This window comes from Equus quagga, chromosome 15 (genome assembly GCF_021613505.1).
Source record: "Equus quagga isolate Etosha38 chromosome 15, UCLA_HA_Equagga_1.0, whole genome shotgun sequence".
In the NCBI taxonomy this organism is placed as follows: domain Eukaryota; kingdom Metazoa; phylum Chordata; class Mammalia; order Perissodactyla; family Equidae; genus Equus; species Equus quagga.
Window position 1 is genome coordinate 79053926 of NC_060281.1, and position 18412 is coordinate 79072337.

Sequence of the window (18412 nt, forward strand, 5' to 3'; positions counted from 1 at the left end):
GAGATAGAAAACTGGGGCACATAGGCCAGTTTCTGCCACTTATGTTTCCTTTAGCACACAAGGCTTTGTTAAGAGAAGAAATGAAAAAGTAGGAGTGACTTCTTAGGATTGAGAGGTTTTTACACAAAAATTCCTATTTAAAAGAAAAACATCACTCTTTGTGGCAACAGTGAGCCTGCAACCCTGCATGGCAACATTCAACTGGAGCTGTCTCTCTTAGAGGGCCATATGCTCTCTAGTTTTCCACAATCCCCACCACTCCCTATTACCCTCAGTCATTTCATTGCTCCCAATTGGCCAAGTGTGTGGCCATTTATCATCTCGTTTGCTCTGTTGTTTTCCTTAGAAGGATGATGATGATAATACAATAGTTAACACTTAGGAGGACTTTTATGTGTTGGGCACTATTCTAGCTTATACTATATGTGTATACTATATATATTTATACATTTAATCCTCACAACAACCTTTTTCTTGCCTATTTTACAGTTGAGAAAATTGGGGCACAGAGAGGTTAAATCATTTGCCCAAAGTCACATACCTAGTAAGTGACAGAGCCAGAATTTGAACCCAGGCAATCTGGCCCTAAAGTCATACTCAATCTCTATGCTTTACCCAAGTCTCTAGAAAAAGTAAAAACTGAAAGGCCAAAATAGAAACTTGATTTTCTTACACCGGACCACGTCACTCATTTTTGGTACCTGACCTCCGTGGGCACCTGAGTTGGGCATCACTGGTCCAGATTCTCATCTCCTCTCACCTCAAGGACAGCAACAGTCTCCTAAATAGTCTCTTGCTTCTTGTCATGCTCTCACTTGCCCACAGATTCTTCTCCATGTTGAACCAAAGGGAACTTTCTAAATTAAAAATCTGATGTAGTGCCCCCCAGCTTAACATCCTTCAATGACTCCCCATTGCCTCTAAGATATTACATCTAATCTTGTCCCAGGCTGCCTATAATAGGCTCAGCTCTTGCCACTTCACGCCTTATACCAGGCACTCCAGCCTCACCAAAATACTTTCCTCTTCTTAAACAATACACATCCTTTCATGTCCTCCTCTGTCTGCAATGCCCTTTCTTCTCTCACCTTTCAGTTTGGTGGACTCCTACTCAACCTTCAAGACCCAGCTCAAATGTTCCCTCCACTGTGAAGTTTTCTCTGACTTTCCTGGGTCACTCCTCTCAACTCTTTTAGTACTTTGCAATTGCTTTTATTGAGTACTTAAATTTAATTTATAGCTACCTCTCACTATATTGGGTAAGAACTTTTTCTGGCTGGGTAAAGAAATGTGAAAAATAGTGGCTTAAAAAAGATGAAAGTTTATTTTTCTTACAGATTAAAGAAGACCAATCCATGGCTGGTAGGGTGGCTCCAAAGATCATCAGGGATCCTACTTCCTTTTGTCTTTCTTCTCTCATGCTCAAGATCACTTCATGATCCAAAATGGCTGCTGGAAAGCCAGTCATTACAACTACATTCCAGTTTGGAAGCAGAAGGAAGTAGGTGAAGTACAAAAGTGCCCACTCCCAGCTGAGTTTAAGCAGCCTTCTCAGAAGCTCCATACCACACTTCTACTAAAATCTCCTTGCACAGAACTTAGTTACAGGGACAGGCTTAGCTGCAAAGGATGTTGGGAAATTAGGCTAGTCAATGCTTCCCCTCATACACAAAAAAGTATGTGCATGCACGCACGCACACACACACACAATCTATTACTAAGGAAGAAAGGAGAGAGGAATGTGAGCTCCCTGCAGGCGTGGAACAATAATGTCTTATCCACCTTTAGCCTGACACACAGAAGGTGCACAACAATGACTAGGGCGCCTATATCATGGACAGAAAGACCTTCTACTTCTGCCTTCCCACTCTTTTCTTCCATTTGTACCTGAACCTCCATCCCATTCGTCACAGCCTTGACAAAAGAAGATTAATGTCCAAGGCTTTCATTGCTTTCTAAAACCTCCTCAAATTGATTCTGAATTCATGAATCCTATTCTGAGAGACACACCATTTGACCAATGTCTAATTTCCAGGGCAGGCTGCATAATGAAGTCTTTGTGGATGCAAATCGTTGGGGACAGCAGGTTGTGGCCTTTCCATGGAATGACCCCCTCCTCAAATCAATGGTAGAGTGGTTCCCAAGAAACCAAAGCCCGGACCATCCCTTCTGCCAGTCTTGAAGTTTCCAGCCTTGGAACTGTTAGAGGAGAAACTCACTTAAACAGCAACTCGAAAAGATGGGTCATATGCCATCAAATGTTCCCCGCTCAAACCAACCCCATACAGTAAAAAGACTCCCTCTGTTTTCCCCCAAAGGGAGGAAGAAATGGGTTTAGTCACTCAAGAGTGAGATTCTTAGACAGACTTGGGATGGAAGATGGAGGAAGGAAGTCAGGTGTTTTTCTCTGGGGATATGATTTGGTACTTGAAAACACAGGATGCTGTTGTCTCTGAGCACTGAGTAACAGTATCCCCATAACCCTGAGAACAGAACTGAGCGGGTTCCTCTGAGTGGGGGCATCCAACATAGGACTGTCTTCCTGAGGAACACTCTATTTTGTGGCATCAGTACCCTTTCCAAACAAGTCTCTTCTTCCATAGCCGTGAGGAGTAGATGGGGGCCTCGGAGTCCCCCATCGGTGGATGGAGGTTGATATTGGTGGGCACCATTCCTGCCCAGAGGCATTATTGGCAAGCAGAAAAAAAACCTGTGGGGTATTGAGTGAAGTGTGGTGCTTTACACATAATTCTCTAGGAGAGCTGCCCAATGTGCCAGGTCGCTGGGGTCACTTGCTGTCCACCTACCCCTAGGCTGGTGAGGGGAATGGGTGGGGAGAAGTTCGATGTTGCTGCTTGGTTCCCAGGAGAAGGGAAGAAAGTGGAGGAACCAGCCACACCTCCCTCCTTAATAGACTTCTGGAAACAGCCCAAGGATTCTGGGATGTGTAGCAGTAGGGGAGGTGGGCATGGCAGGAAAAAAATGAAGGTCAGATTGAGATCAAATGGAATCATGCCGACAAATTACTAGGAAGCCAAACTACTTGAGAATGAGGAAGGGGGAGTGGAAAATGGGCAAACGTTGATTTTTGTCACAGGCTAGATGCTCCAAGGTCACTAAGGAGAGCCCCCTTGCCCTGGAACCCCATGACTGCATTTAAAAACAAGGCTGGACACCAATGCCTTGGGAAGCACTGGGCTCACCCTTCTAACCACGGCTTTTGAGACCTCAGCTTGAGCTGCCTACAAGCACTACTAAAGATGTGTTACTTCTGCTGCCATTGTCCTTCTTCACTGATATCCCAAATTGAGCTCATCATCTCCCAAATCCTCCCCTCTTTTTTCTCTTTAGTCATTCATTTACTTATTCAGCAAATATTGACCGAGACTCCTATGTGACAAGAACAGTGCCAGGTCCTTGCAAATCTGTATCCATCTAAAACACTTAGGACTTCCAATCTCCCTCTTTCCTCGAAACACATAGCTTACTCCACCTATATTTCATTTTCCGACTTTTGAGAGCGTCAGTGTATCAGTTTCCTGGGGCTGCCGTAACAAAGCACTACAGACCGGCAGGCTTGAAACAACAGGAATTTACTGTCTCACAGTTCTAGGGGCTAGAATCCAAAGTCAAGGTGTCAGCAGGGCCGTGCTTCCTCGGAAACCTGTAGGGGAGAACCCTCCCTTGTCTCTCCCAGCTTCTCATCGTGGTCAGCAATCCTTGGCATTTTGGCTTGTAGAGGCGACATCAGTCCAGTCTCCGCCTCTGTCATCACGTGGCCATCCTCTCCTGTGGGTCTCTCTCCTCTTCTTATAAGGACACCAGTCCTACTGGATCGAGGGCCCACCCTACTCCAGTATGACCTCGCCTTAACTTAACTGATTACATCTGCAGTCACCCTATTTCCAAATCACAATGTGAACAATTCAGATTCTGAGGTATTGGGAATGGGGACTTCAGTATACATTTTGGGAGGACACAATTCAACCCCCAAGAGTCAGGCACAAAGAAATATTTCTATACTATGCAAAAAGCAACAATATTAAGTATGAAAATAAAAGTCCCCTAAACCCCGATCTAAGCCCTCTCCAGCCTCCCAACACTCGGAAGCAGAGGCGACATCAGCCTGGGGCTGGACCCTGCCTTGCACAGCCCTGTCTTGAGAGTGTCCTCCAGACAGTGACCTCTCCTGTTCCCATCAGATCTGCAGAAGCTCCTGGAGATGGTGCGGGAAGATGCCCGGAGAACGATCGCAATGGAAAATGGGACGCAAAGAAAAGCGCCCAGGTATGTTCACCTGACTCCTGGGGCAAATAAAAGATGGCAGAATAACAGCAATAACGTTAACAACAGCAGGTCCCAATTATTGAACATTTTCTCTGTGACAACCACAGAACTAGGTCCTTTGTGTGTATCACCGCCCTGGGTCCTTACAACAACCCTACAAGGTAGGTACTGTTATCTTTATTTTACAAAGAAGGAAGTGAGGCTCAAAAAGGCTAAGTAACTTGTTCAAGGTCACCCAGCTAATGAATGGTAACACCATGACTCCAATCCAGATCTTTCTAATTCCCAAAACTATTCTCTTAACCATTCTGCAACAGTGCTTCCCAGGAATCCTAAGGGCATCACCCAATCTTTTGGTGAATATTTATGAATATGCATGGACTAGGTACTAATTATTGCAGAAAATGTTAGGAAAGGAAAGCTCAGGCCTGCGAGAGTCAATAACAGGAGTATTCCGTCTAGTCTGGGTTGGGGTTGGGGATAGGAGAAGTTTCCTCCAAGGAAGAAACTTTAAGCTGAGATTTTGGGTGAAGCATGAGAAAGAGCTAGCCAGCCAAAGTTGGGGGGCAGGCAGAGGGAGGAGAAAACATCATAAGCACCATAGTTCAAACATGGTCAAAGGGACCATGGCACCTTCAAGGAACCGAAATTTAGCCCAAATGGGATGGAGAGAGGCATGAGTCTGTACGGACCTTGGAGGCCACCCCAAGGATTCTGCTTTCCATCCTAAGAGCAACAAGAATCCTTTTCCGTTTCAAGCCAGTGGCAAGCATGGTTGGCTCATAGTGTCAGACTCGAACCTGAGGTGTCTTCCTTCCAGCAGGAAGTCTCGTCCACAGAGCTTCTGATCAGCCTCAGAGAGCAACGTAGGCTAGAGTTGGAATTCCCTTCCCCGGTGTAGATCCCTCTAAGTAAGCAAATTACTTCCTGAAAATAAATGAGGCGCTGGAAGAGGTTCATCACCGCCTTCAGCCTACTGGGATGCCGGCGATGACTTATTGGTTATTGTTATTCCCATAATTACAGTTCACCAGGCACCCTCACATGCATCACACCCGCCTCTGCTTTTTCATGATGAATTTGTCTGCTGCTGCCTCAACTCGCGTCAGGGCTCCAGAGGGTGGCGCTTGGAGACACTCGGAGACAATGCTGGCCCTTGAGGCCCCGGCTGGTGAGTTTGATTTATCAGCATTAGAGACAGACAATAATGATGGAGCATGAGCTCCGTGAGGCTCCTTCTTTTGTAAGAACTCACAGCATGAACCCCGGGTTTGGAGTCAGACTGACATGGGTTCACAACCTGGTGCCTCTGAACAAGTCACTTAGCCTTTCTCTAAACCTCAGCTTTCTCATCTTTAAGATGAGATTGTGCATCAGCAAAGCTTTGGCCTTGGAACCAAGTAGGCCAGTGTGCATCTCCATTCCCGTCATTTAATTGTTGTGTGATGTCGAGCAAGTTTCTTCACCTCTCTGAGCCCGATTCTGATTCTGTAGGATGGGGCTCATTACTAACCTATCCCAAAGGGTGGTAGTGAGAATTAATTTATATTATCCTGGTAAAGTATTATTACTGTTATGATAATAATGTCTCCTTCAATGAGTTATTTTAGGCATTTAGTGAGATAACGCATTTAGCATATTAGCATGTGCCTGACGTATCGTAAGCACTCAATAAGTGGCAGTGCTGGTGGTGGTGGTTGTTGATTTCACACGTGGTGTCCCACGGCATCTTCGCAGCACGTTGCCGAGACAGGTGTACTAACCATCACCCATTATGGTCGCCCTGTCTCATAGATGGAGAAAAATGGCAGCGAGTGATTTGCATAAGGTCCTCAAAGACAAAACCACACGGGAACCTGGTCCTCACAAAACTCATCATGTGGCCTCTGCATTCACTTTAGCCTTAAAATTACCATGGTTACAGTGCAAGAACCTGTTGAAATTTCCCATCCTCGTCGATTCCTCCCGGAGAACAGTCTCCCTAAGCCCTCGCTAAGGCAGCAGATATTGAAGGCTTCGCTGTGGAGCTGCAGAGACAGTTAGAAGCTGCAGAATTTCTTCTTCCCTCCCTGCTTTAGAGTCTGGATTCCCTTTTCACTTTAGACGTTAAATCTGCTCCCATCAGGGCTGACATAGAACTCTGGGGTTCTTAGGAACACTTCGAATCCAACCCACCCAGCCCCCAGCCTCAAGGGCGGACCGCTCTCTAGTCATCTGTCTTAGCCTATTTGGGCTACTGTAAAAGCACAACAGGAACTGGGTGGTTTGTAAGCAACAGACCTTTGTATCTCACAGTTCTGGAAGCTGGAAGTCCGAGATCATGGTGCCGGCAGATTCAGTGTCCAGTGAGGGACCTCTTCCTCATAGACAGTCATCTTCTCACTATAACCTCACCTGGTGGAAGGGACAAGCTAGCTCTCTGGGGTCGCTTTTATAATGGCACTAATCCCATTCATGAGGGCCCCACCCTTGTGATCTAATCACCTCCCAGAGGCTCCACCTCCTAACCGTCAGCTTGGGGGTTAGGATTCCAGCACATGAATTTGAGGGGGACACAAACATTCAGACCACAGCATCGTCAAGAAAGACAGCCTTTTCTTAAAATCCTATGACACTGTTTGCCAAATGTCCCTGGGGATCAAAATCAGCTGGGGTGCTTGTGAAAAACACAAATTTCTGGTCTTCCTCCCAAACCAACGGAATCAGAATCACCAGAGGAAATGGGTTTTTAACAAGCGCTTCAAGTGGGCATTATTTCACAGTATGCTGAGACATTCTAAGGTTTCAAAATGTAGTCTCTTCACGCCTGCATCAGAAGTGTGTGCATGCATGTGTGTGTGTGTGTGTGTGTGTGTGTGGCTTTCAAAGCAGTCTCTAGGGCCCCATTCCAGGCCTAATGTATCCCGAGTCTCTGAGAGTATGGCCCAGGAGTCTGTGTTCTTAGCAATCTCTCCAGATGATTCCTACGCCCGGTAGAGTCTAAGGAGTCCTCTCCAGAAAGAGAATTCTCCCTCCTCCCAAAGATGCTTATGGCCTCAGGAGCACCGTATGCTCAGTGCCTTATTAAGAGGCTCACCTTGCTTTGCAGCATCTTGTCAATGCTCAGACAAAACAAGAGCGATTCTGCCTACAAGGACATGCAGACCACCCACAAGTCAAGGTAGGATGGCGTGGGGCCCGCAGCAGGTGGAGGCACCACAGCTATAGGGGCCATGGCAGAGGTACCCCCCTACCAGACCATGGAAAGTGGGGCAGGGTGAAGGACTTCTCCCTTTTTCATTGGAAAGCCCCTTAGATCCCAGGGCTGGGGGTGATACCCAAGTGTTTCTCCCCAACTGTTGTGTACCATAAAGTTAAAATCTGCCAGCAGTGAAAGAAGAAGTAGCGAGGATGTATTCCAGGACGCCTCCTTCCCTCTTACCTTGGGTGACTTGTGATGGGGAGGTGGAGGTCTGGCCCCATTTCATTTACTCATCTAGAGAACATTCCTCCATCCCCACTATGTGCTGGGAACGGTGCTAGGTTTGGGTGGATTCAGCAGCAAACAAGACAAATGCAGTCTGCGCTCATCCATCTCACTGTCTGGACTGGGGTTGTAACGTTTTGTGAGCCGCAGACCCTTTGACAGCCTGAGGAAGCCTATGGACTCCTTTCAGAAAAATGCCTTTAAATGCTTACTATAAGTTACAAAGATTTACAAAGAAATCTATAGTACTGTACATTACAGTATCACAACCAAATTCAGCATATGGTGATCTATGAGCTTCTTTAGCATTGTGTTATATAACAAGACTGCGGCAGGTCTAATAACTACCATAATTTTGGATTAGTGTCAAGTGTGAATGATTTTTCAAAATATCTCCCATAATTGTAATGTGATATGCAAATTCCTGTGATTTCCATGTCTTTTAAAGGTTAGTTAAAATAAAGATGTAAGCTTTTTTCCCTATCCACATTCATGGACTTCTTGAATCTTGCCCACGGTTAAGAATCATTGAACTAGTGGGAGAGTCATGCATTTGTCAGGTAATCCCACAGAGTTAGCCATATAATCATGACTATGGAATGTGTACTGAAGGAGAAGGATGGAGGATTTAGTGTATGTTGAGCACCAGGGTCCTAACCACAACTGAGTTAAGCTAAGACCTGAAGAAAAAAAGAATTAGTTAGCCTATGACTGGGGAAGGTACAAACAATGCGCCAAGCAGAGGGAATAGCGTGTGCAAAGGGTCTGAGACAGGAGGAAGTTTAGAGGCACTGAGCAAAGACCAGCATGGCTGAAACTCAAGGAGGGCCAAGGGAAGGGAAGACTGAGAAAATCAAAAGGGGCTTTTGTTATTTATTTCTGTTTGTTTATCACAGTTGATAACATTACTTCCCTCACCTCCCACCTCCTCCCTGAGTCACAGTGTCAGCTCTAGGAAAGAAGAGAGCCATCTATAGGAAAAAGGTCAAAGCCAAACATGCTCTCCAAAAGAATTCATCTTCAGGGGTTGAGGCAGCTAGATGGAATCCAAACACACCAGCCCACACCTGGAAAGGGTCAAAGAGCATGAGGACCTGATTGATCACAGATGAAGAAAGCATGATCCAGAGTAGAGTTGCTTGCCTACGGACCGGGAGGTGGCGGTGTGAGGGTCTGGGCTCTGAACCCAGCTCTATCTGCCTCCCAAGTCAAGTGAAATGCGTGTTCAGCTCAAGGATCCAGTTTAGAGAAGAGAATCCTTGAAAGAAGTCTGGGGTCAGGAACACCAAAGACAATACGACTAGAAGGACTTAACCATGCCTTCACCAAATCTATACCCAGCCCTGTACTAAGTGCTGAAGGGTGTAGAGGGGAGGATGGAAGGGTCCACAATAAACTTATCCTCCAGAAGGAGAGACCAATTTTATACAAATGAAACTGAGATCCAGAAAATATGTCATCCTAACAATACGCAGAGGGCAGTGTTGGACTAGAAGAGTCAGAGCGTGCAGAACTTGCTGTGCCCATTAAACAGGGGAAGATTTGAGTAGGTGGAAAAGAAACAAGGAGGACTCTCTGGGCAGGGTATGGTGGGAGCAAAGGCTAAGAGGAGGGAAAAATACACACTGAGTTCTATGACTGGTGCCTTGATTAGAACCTCCTCCCTTACCTGAATCCCGGAGTTTAGTAGATGTCAGGGGTGCCCTAAAGGTGCCTTTTAATGAAAAGCAGGCTCCAGGCATTTGAAACTATCCCTTTGTGTTTCAGTGACAGATCCAGCAGTACAAGTGGAGAGAGCCACATTCAGCCAGTCCAAAAGAAGTCTAAAAGGTAGGCCAGGTGGGCAATGGAAGGAGACGAGCAAGAGGGACAGTGATGGCCACACTCCATCTTCCCAGGGGTGTGGAAATAACCCAGTGCAGACCAGACTCCCCTGAAGCCATAGACACTGCTGAAGGACACGGGACTCCCAGGGCAGGGGGCTCATGGCCAAGATGCTGAGCAACAACACAGACAATGGGAAGAAATTCCTCCTCTGTGCCTCCACTGGGCAAAGCATTCCATATTTATTATCTTGCTTATTCCTCAAAACCAGTCCTATGAGGTGGGAGCATCATCCCATTCTACAGAGAAGCACACTGAAATCTGGCCAGAGGAAATGTCTTGCCCCACCCACACAGCTAGGAAGTGGTGGTGCTGGAGCTGAAACCTGAATCTCCCGGCTCCAAATTCCGTCATCTCACTGTCTTTAACATTTGCTGGGCTCTCGTGACCAGGAGTCTCCCTGTGGGCTCGTTTAATAAGGCCTGAACCACGAGCCTGATGTTGTTGGGGAGATCTGTCCTTCCTACATCCAGGGGATTGCTGAGGGAGGCTACGGGTGAGGACGGAGAACTCAGGGGGTACAGGGAATCCCCACTGCAGAGCCCCTTGGGGCCCAGAGAGGCCAGCCTCAAGGGTCTGTCCCTTGGCCCCAATCCCCCAAGCCCTTCTTATCTGTGTCTACAGCCGCACCAACCGTGACATCATCCACTCTAAGAGTGGGGTTTGTAACGCCATGAGGGCCAAGTTTTACAGCGTGGCCCAGGAGGCTGGCTTCTGTCTGCAGGACAAGATGGAAATCCTCATGAAGTAAGGGCATGCATATATCCATTTACTCAAAGACATTCATCTATGTGCCCACGCGATGCCAGGCACTGGAGCTACAGCAGGGAACAAGAAAGACTTGTTCCCTGCCCTCAGGGAGCTTATAGTCTCCTGAAAAATATGGGCAGACACACAATAAGTGAATTGATAAAATATATAGTTACAAATTATAATCATTGCTATGCAGGAAGAGAGCAGAGTGCTATGAGAGAGAGAGAAATCATGGGGACCTAACTTAGGTTGGGTAATCCAGGAAGACTTCTCTAAGGAGGTGACTTTAAGGCTGAGCCCTGAAGGATGAGGAGGAGCTGGTGGTGTGGTGAGAAGGTGGAAGGACATTCCAGGCAGCAGGAAAGGTGCATACAAAGTCCCAAGGCTGGAAGGGACATGGAAAATTTGAAGAGGAGGGAAAAGTGGTAGGTGACAGCTGGGTCATGCACAGCCATCAGTGTCATAATTAAGCCTTGGATCATGATTTTAAGAGCACCAGCAAGCCATGGGAAGCTGTTCTTTTCTATTCTGACAACGCAATAACTGCCTCCCTTCTCAGCCTACCCCTTCACTGCAGTGACCATTCACCCCAATGAACTCATCCATTCATCACAGGCTGCATGATGAGCCTGTGCCCTCTCACCCTCTCAGCGTGGATGGACTAGCTGATCCAGGCCACGGGTTCAACGATGACATGCCCCTGCCTTTCAGGAGCTTCCAGTCTAGTGAGGGAGACAAACAAGTAAACTGGCAGTTACCACACAGGTTGTTGAGAGTCAATATGGGAATAAGAAGGGGGCTAAGGGAACACAGAAAAAGGATGTCCTGCCTAGCCTCTGACAGCAATCAGAAAGGTCCTCCTGGAGGAAGCTACATTTTCAGTTTAATTAAAACAGATGAGGGGCCGGCCTAGTGGTGCAGCGGTTAAGTTCGCAGGTTCCTCTTTTTGGCAGCCCGGGGTTCACTGGTTCAGATCCCTGGTGCGGACATGGCACCGCTTGGCAAAAGCTGGGCTGTGGTAGGCATCCCATATATAAAGTAGAGGAAGATGAGCATGGATGTTAGCTTAGGGCCAGTCTTCCTCAGCAAAAAAAGAGGAGGATTAGCAGTAGTTAGCTCAGGGCTAATCTTCCTCAAGAAAAAAAAAACAGATGATATTTCCAGGGCATTTACAATGTACCAGACACGGGTGTAAGAGCTTTGTATTCATTTATCACCTAGCCCTCACAACAATCCTATGGTTTAGGTGCTATTATTCAGACCCATTTTATAGGTAAGAAAAGTGGGCTTAGAGATGTCTCTTGTCAAATGTCATCCAGTGGTTGAGTAGTAAATGTGGAATTCAAACCCAGAGAATCACACAGGAAAAATAGGAGGGAAGGGAGTTCCAGGGAAAAGCAACAGCAAAGTCCCAGAGGCCAGAAGGGACACAGTGGGCCAGGAACTGCCAGTAGGCAGATGTGGCTGGGGCTTAGGTTATTTGCAAGGTAATCAGAGAGATAGACAGAGGCCAGATCATAAAAGGCTTTCCTAGCCCAGCTGTGGAGGTTGAACTTCATCTCAGAGACTTTGATCACGAGCCAAAGTATAAAATACTGGGAGAGAAGGGATGGGAAAGACAGAGAAGAAGCTGGAAAATGTCGTAGGGGCCGAATGATCCCTTGCAGGGCAAGTCACTCAGAGGACTATATGATAAGTAAAATGAAAAGCCATTGAAATTCATATATAGATGAGTGACATGGCTATATTTATAATATAAAGTCTCCTTGGAGAGATAGGACATATGCACGAAATGATAACAGGAGTGGGGAAGAGAGGAACCAACACGAGTTAAACACCTATTGTGTGTCTGGCACTAAGCTTGGCACTTTACACACGTTATATCATTCAATCCCCACCTCTAAGGACTAGGAACCATTAGTATCCTCCATTTTACAAATGAGAAGGCTGTGTAAATGCAATCAAAAATAGGGAGAGAATGAGGGCTGATCTTTAAAACGTGCCTGGATTTAGCAAGAAAAGAGCGTTTCAGGACCTTGGAGAGAGCTGTGTCATTTTTGTGGCCAAAGCCAGATTGGAAATTAGAGTGGCTGAGGGGGTTATAGAAGGAAAAGGTGTTGAAGTCAGATCTCAAAGGGCAGCTAGGACGGCTAACGGAGAGGAGAGGAGGGTCTGATTCTTCTTCCTCTTTCTCATATGACCTGTGATGCAGGCGCCAAGAAGAGAGAGGTCTCCAGAAGTTCCATTCTTTCAGCCTTGTCTCAAATTTTCAAAAGGATACAGCAAAAATGAGACATCAAGTCCCCGTGGTAAAAGGAGACGCAGAAGAAATTGCAGACCACTGGTAAAGACCCTGAGAGCCAGATAAGATGGTTCTTGAAGCGGGTGAAGGGAGGGCTATTGTCACAAAATCACATTTGATCCCATTATCCTTCAAGACATAGAGAGACATCACTCCAAAACTGTCCTTGGCTGCTGACAGGGCGTCCCAGAAGCCTATATCTGGAGCACAGTCAGGCAAGAACTCCTCAGTTCTTGAACCACAGATAATTCAGCCTGCTGTGTTCTCCATATTTATCTTCTGCTCGATTCAGACTTGCAAATAAAAACTAACTCACCAGCCCCTATGGGAAACGCAGAATAGGCAAATTTACCTGAAAATTTTACAGATTCTGAGGTCTATGTCGTCATCACTATATTCCCCAAATAACTTAACCCCTTAATGATACAAAACCAGGCAGGCACATCCTAGGAGCACTGTGCCCCAGCACGGGGATGATAATAAGTACAACAAAAAGGCGCATGAATTGAGTAATTATTGGATGCCAGACACCACCCTAAGCAATTTTCACAAATTATCTATTTTATTCCCCCACAAAAATCCCGAAGGATACGTATTAATCCCCACTTTACAAACAAGGTAATGTTAGGATTTAAATCCTGGTCTGACCCCAGTCTCTACATTCATCTGCAATACAGAACTGGAGTCTGATGAACTGTGATTTCACGAACTCCATCCTGGGAGGGAGAGTAAATCAAGATCTAAGAGGAAGATGAGGAAGTCTGAAAATGTACCCAGAATCTCTTCCATGATTTTAATAAGGTGGAATGGGAGCTTATGAGGAGACATGAATATACATCACAAAATATAAAATATAAAGCAGCATGAGTAGTCCAAGACGTATGGTGGATAATCAATTTCTCCTTCAAATTTTTCCACAATGGGTACATATATATTAGGGGGGAAATTCACCTTTTTTTTTTTTTAAGTGATGCTGTCTCTTGCCTTAATCCCTGATCACACCTGAACCATCTCCAGGTGAGAATCTATCTCGTTCCCACCATCTCAAGAATGGATTACCAAACTACACTGACATTCTGTTACAGCATTCAGAAAGGTTCTCAAAACCCACTGAGACACACAAAACCTGTGGGCCAAGCTTACTCACTGTCAGGGACATGGGAAATACACACACTTCTTCCTCCTCCTCCTCCATCTTATGTGTAAGAGCCTCTTGCACACTGGAAGGTATCCCACAGATGTCCTTCCTTCCCTGGTCTGATTAACTCTCAAAAGAGAAACTTCAAAATCATAATGTGCCTTCCTTTCTTCTAGCTTTTCACATTGGCTGCTTGATAGAAAAATCGTAAATGCATCTCTTTAAAGCATGCCCTTAATTTGTTTTTTTAATGAGATGTAAATCATGCTCCAGCTTTTACTGGAGCTTTTATTATTAAAAAATAAAAGACTTGCATGTTCTGTGGGCTCTTTACATTTATAATGGACAAAAGTCCCCCAGATAAAGATGGATACTGTCCTGGAGACATCACATGCGTGGTAGAAAGACAGAGAGGGGATGGAGACCTGAGCTGCCCGTACGCATCTCCCAGCTGCTTCCTAACTGGCCCACTCTTCTTGAAATTGGAGGTACTTTGATCTGCTGTCCAAACTCCCTGAGGATCTGAAGAATTTCCGCCCCGCCAAAAAGATCCTGGCAAAACTACAGAAATTTGGGGAAAACCTGGACCTGAGGATCCGGCCCCACGTCCTCCTGAAGGTCCTGCAGGATCTGAGAATCTGGGAACTGTGCTCTCCAGACATTGCTGTGGCCATTGAGGTAACTACCACGTCCTTCCCCACACGATGCCTAGGGTGCCCTCATTCCATCATCTGTCAACATCCAGGCCCTGTTTAAGTGCTAGGGCCACAATTCAAAACACACAAAGTCTCTGCCTTTATGGTGCTAATCATCTAATGGGGGGGATTGTCACATGACCTTGGCCATTCAGCTCCAGGAGATATTGTATTCTTTGTAAATTCTGCCTTCTGGAAACTCAGGGGCTTCAGAGAGCCATAAATAAATGGGCACATGAATAAAATAGCTGGTAATCATAAAAAGGAGCACTCTATATCTGGCTACCAAAATTGTGGCCCATGGAGCATCGGCCTGGACCTCACCTGCGTGCTTGTTAGAAATGCTCCAAACCATAGCTACCAACGCAGAATCTACATTCAAATGAGGTCCCAGGTGATTTCTATGCACGATAAAGTTTGAGGAGAACTGATTTAAGGTAAATATAGAGGGGACTTATCTTAACTAGGGCAACTGGGCAAGGTGACTTTTAAGCTGAGACCTGAATGATGAAAAGATAGCACCACGAAGAAAAGAGGAAAGAGCAGGTCAGGAGAGAGAAGAGCATGTGCAAAGGCCCCAGAGCAAGAGACCACTTGGCTTATTGGAAGAACTCATTTGCAACCTAGGTGTTTGGAAGGAAGGAAGCAAGGAGATGCATGCTTCCAAGGGCACTGAGGGGTCAGTTTGTGCAGACCTTTGAAGGTCAAGTTAAGGATTTAGGTCTTCATCTCAAGGGTGCTGAGGAACCACTGAATGGTTTTCAATAGTGGTTTACCATCACCATCCACTCTAGAACTTCCTAGAACTTTCTAGAACTCTAGAAGTTCCTGGAGCATCTTTATCAACATATGGGAGGGAGGGGGAAAGCCTTTCACACTAAGGAGTTAAAAAATGTTAATAGAGTCACTTCCTTAATTTTATCAGATGGCACTTGTACATTTCAATAGGGCTTTCAATGCCTCAAGATAAAGAAGTGACTCAAATGGTGGAATTCTCAGGCCTCTTGATGTTTCATGCCAGGCTCTTCCACAGGTTGACTGGAGTGTGTATAGACGGGTGCAAGGTCAGGAGTGGGGGAAGGGAGGTGACCTTGTAGACAAATTCATATGTTCAGTCTCCACTCCCTGCATCTCATGAAACTCTTTCAGAAAAGACTCTGGTAGGCTAGTCCAAAACTAACTCTAAAGCAACTGTCCACCCCTCCGTGCCAGTTATGGGGTCTACTTTCCACCTGCCAGTTATGGGGACATAGAAGAAGCAATCTCTGAGTGGGTAAGAGGACAGAGGTAAGGAGGCTCCCCCATTCTCTGAAGTGAGTTCATGGCCCTGGTTAGTAAATCTTGGCATGATCCTCTCCCAGTGAGAATGTCACAAAACTTCTGATAACCTGGATGTGGGGGTCTCTTAATCTAGATCCTATATGAAACTACATCTTGTATCTTCACCCTTTCCTGGAAGCAAGCCCATAGTTGTCATCAATTCTCAAAGGGGTCTATGAACCAAAAATGTTTAAAGACAAATGACTTTTTTAAAAGATTTTAAGGAGTAGAAAAGAAAGGAAAATGCAGACAGCTGGGTTCTCTTGTTCTCTCCACATTTCTTTGGGTCAATAGCGACAAGAAGGGGCTTAAAATTAGCCTGGTGAACCAGGAAGCTAGAAAGGGGTCTCTTTCTTGAGAGAACCTCTCCAGCATGATGCTCCTCGCATTATGAATGCCTGAGTGCTTGGGGGCATCCTGGAGCCATGAGCCTCAATCACCAGTCTTCTGGGATCTTCGGAGGGGGTGAGGCATGGAGTCCAGCTTGCAGATCGAATCTGAGGCTGCCACTGTATTTGCCCTGCAGTTTGTGCGAGAACACATCATCCATATGCCCCAAGAGGATTATATCAACTGGCTGCAGAACCGGATCAACATCCCCATCCGGCCCCACAGTGCCCAGGTGTAGTCTAGGTCTGAGTCGATCAGCTACGCCAGTGGAGGAGGGTTAGTCTACACTGTGTTTCTGCCTCCCGCCTCTGTTTCTGCTTCCTGCCTACTCTCATGGATACTCACTACGATATAGTAGAATCATCTGGAGACTGACTTCTGGCAACAATCTAGAGGGAGATACTCCCAAATGGAAACTCCCCTCACCCTCACACCCCAGCCCCAACCTCCCAGTCTCTCTTCCTCATTGGTCCAGCCTGACTCTACCTACTTCCTCTCCAGATTCCTTCACCCTATTCCTCTTCCCCAAGTTCTGGATAATAAAATTGAACTGAACGTTTGATGTCTGGCTGGGAAAGAGTTGTAGATGTGCAGTTTGGGCATGGTATTCATATCCTAATAATAACAGTCACCATTTATTAAGCTTTTGTTAGGCAATGAGCCCAGTGCTGGGTGGTATTATTGCCTGATAATATCATTTAAATCTCACAATAACTTGGTTAATTAGGTACTGATGCTATCTTCATTTCACACCAATGGAGCTAGAGTGTGTTTCTCAATTTTATATATATTGCCATGGAAGGATGGTTGGATAGATAGATGGTTGGTTGGATGGATGGATGGATAGATGGATGGATGGATGGATGGATGGATGGATGGGTGGATGGATAGATGGTCGGTTGGATGGATGGATGGATAGATGGATGGATGGATAGATGGTTGGATAGATGGATGGATGGATGGATGGATAGATGGATGGATGGATGGATGGATGGATGGGTGGATGGGTGGATGGATAGATGGTTGGATAGATGGATGGATGGATGGATAGATGGATGGATAGATGGTTGGATAGATGGATGGATGGATGGTTGGATGGATGGATGGATGGATAGGGCAGTTTCCCAACATGGCCAATGATGTGCAAGAAAATCTCAGCTTCAAGAGTCCTCATATACTTTCTGGTGGTCTTGGTTGCACAAGCAAGCTTGATTGCTGAGTTGAATTAACAATTAAACAACTGGAGTTGATTTTCTGTTATGCCTGGATTATCAGAACACTCATATGGGCTGAGCCTCAACATCTCTCCATGATAATCCAGAAAGGGGAGAGGGGAGTTGAATTAACACTGTTTTTCAGTCTAAGCAATATCTCACGCATCTGTTCACCTATTCAGTCACTTATTCACTCATTCAATGAATATTTATTGAGAGTCCAATATGCATCAACCAAGCTCTAGGTTCTGAGGATACAGCAATGACCAGAGCAGACAAGGCCCCTGCACTCGTGGAGTTTACATGGAGACAGACAGGTCAGCAAAAGGTGATGGGGAGGGTGGAGGGACTGCCCAACATCACACATCTCTCCACATTTATACCGTTTGTTTAGCATGATGCCTTGACAAGACATTGTGGTGTAAAGGTGAGACACAGTCTGTAAGAGTCTGCAAAAAAAGAGACTCTAAACATCTCTGTGTTAAACAGAAATTTGGGTGGCAGTAGCAGAGAAGAAAGGAGGAATGCCAAAAAAGAAGAAGAAGAAGGAAAAGCAGCCTGAGTAATATGAGAGGGAGGCAGGACCTTGGGAGAAAACCAACCAGAGAAAAGTTCCCAGGGTGGGGCTGGCCAAAGGCTCTCTAAGAACTTGAGGAAAACCAACCCCTTCCACTTCATCACCTTAGAATTTCAGTAATTTCTGTCACACACACCCAGTGTCCTCTGTGAGTGATGTTTTGAGGAAACAAGAAAAAGAGACTATGTTCTACATCGGGGCCTGCTTGGGGGCAAAGAAAGGGCTTTAGGGACTCAGAGCTGAATGAAATAGTTTAGTAGGAGCAGAAAGTCAGAAATAGACTACTATTACATGAGCTCCCTAGATTTATAGAAATCTCAAATGCACATTTTGGCTTCCCACTAGACACAGGATGGGGACTCTGCCAAATTAATATATGACTCATA

At 45.8% G+C, this 18412-nt stretch overlaps 1 protein-coding gene across 1 annotated transcript in view; it reads left to right on the top strand.

Annotated features, from left to right (window-relative positions):
- CCDC60 (coiled-coil domain containing 60) overlaps positions 1–16710 on the top strand; it is a 157737-nt gene extending 141027 nt beyond the window's left edge. Inside the window, exons 9-15 of the mRNA XM_046641027.1 lie at positions 4203–4287; positions 7376–7447; positions 9521–9583; positions 10262–10384; positions 12603–12734; positions 14319–14508; positions 16372–16710. Of these exons, the coding sequence (XP_046496983.1) occupies positions 4203–4287; positions 7376–7447; positions 9521–9583; positions 10262–10384; positions 12603–12734; positions 14319–14508; positions 16372–16473 (767 nt within the window). The 3' untranslated portion in view covers positions 16474–16710. The remainder of the gene's footprint in view (positions 1–4202; positions 4288–7375; positions 7448–9520; positions 9584–10261; positions 10385–12602; positions 12735–14318; positions 14509–16371) is intronic.
- Positions 16711–18412: the final 1702 nt, after the last annotated feature.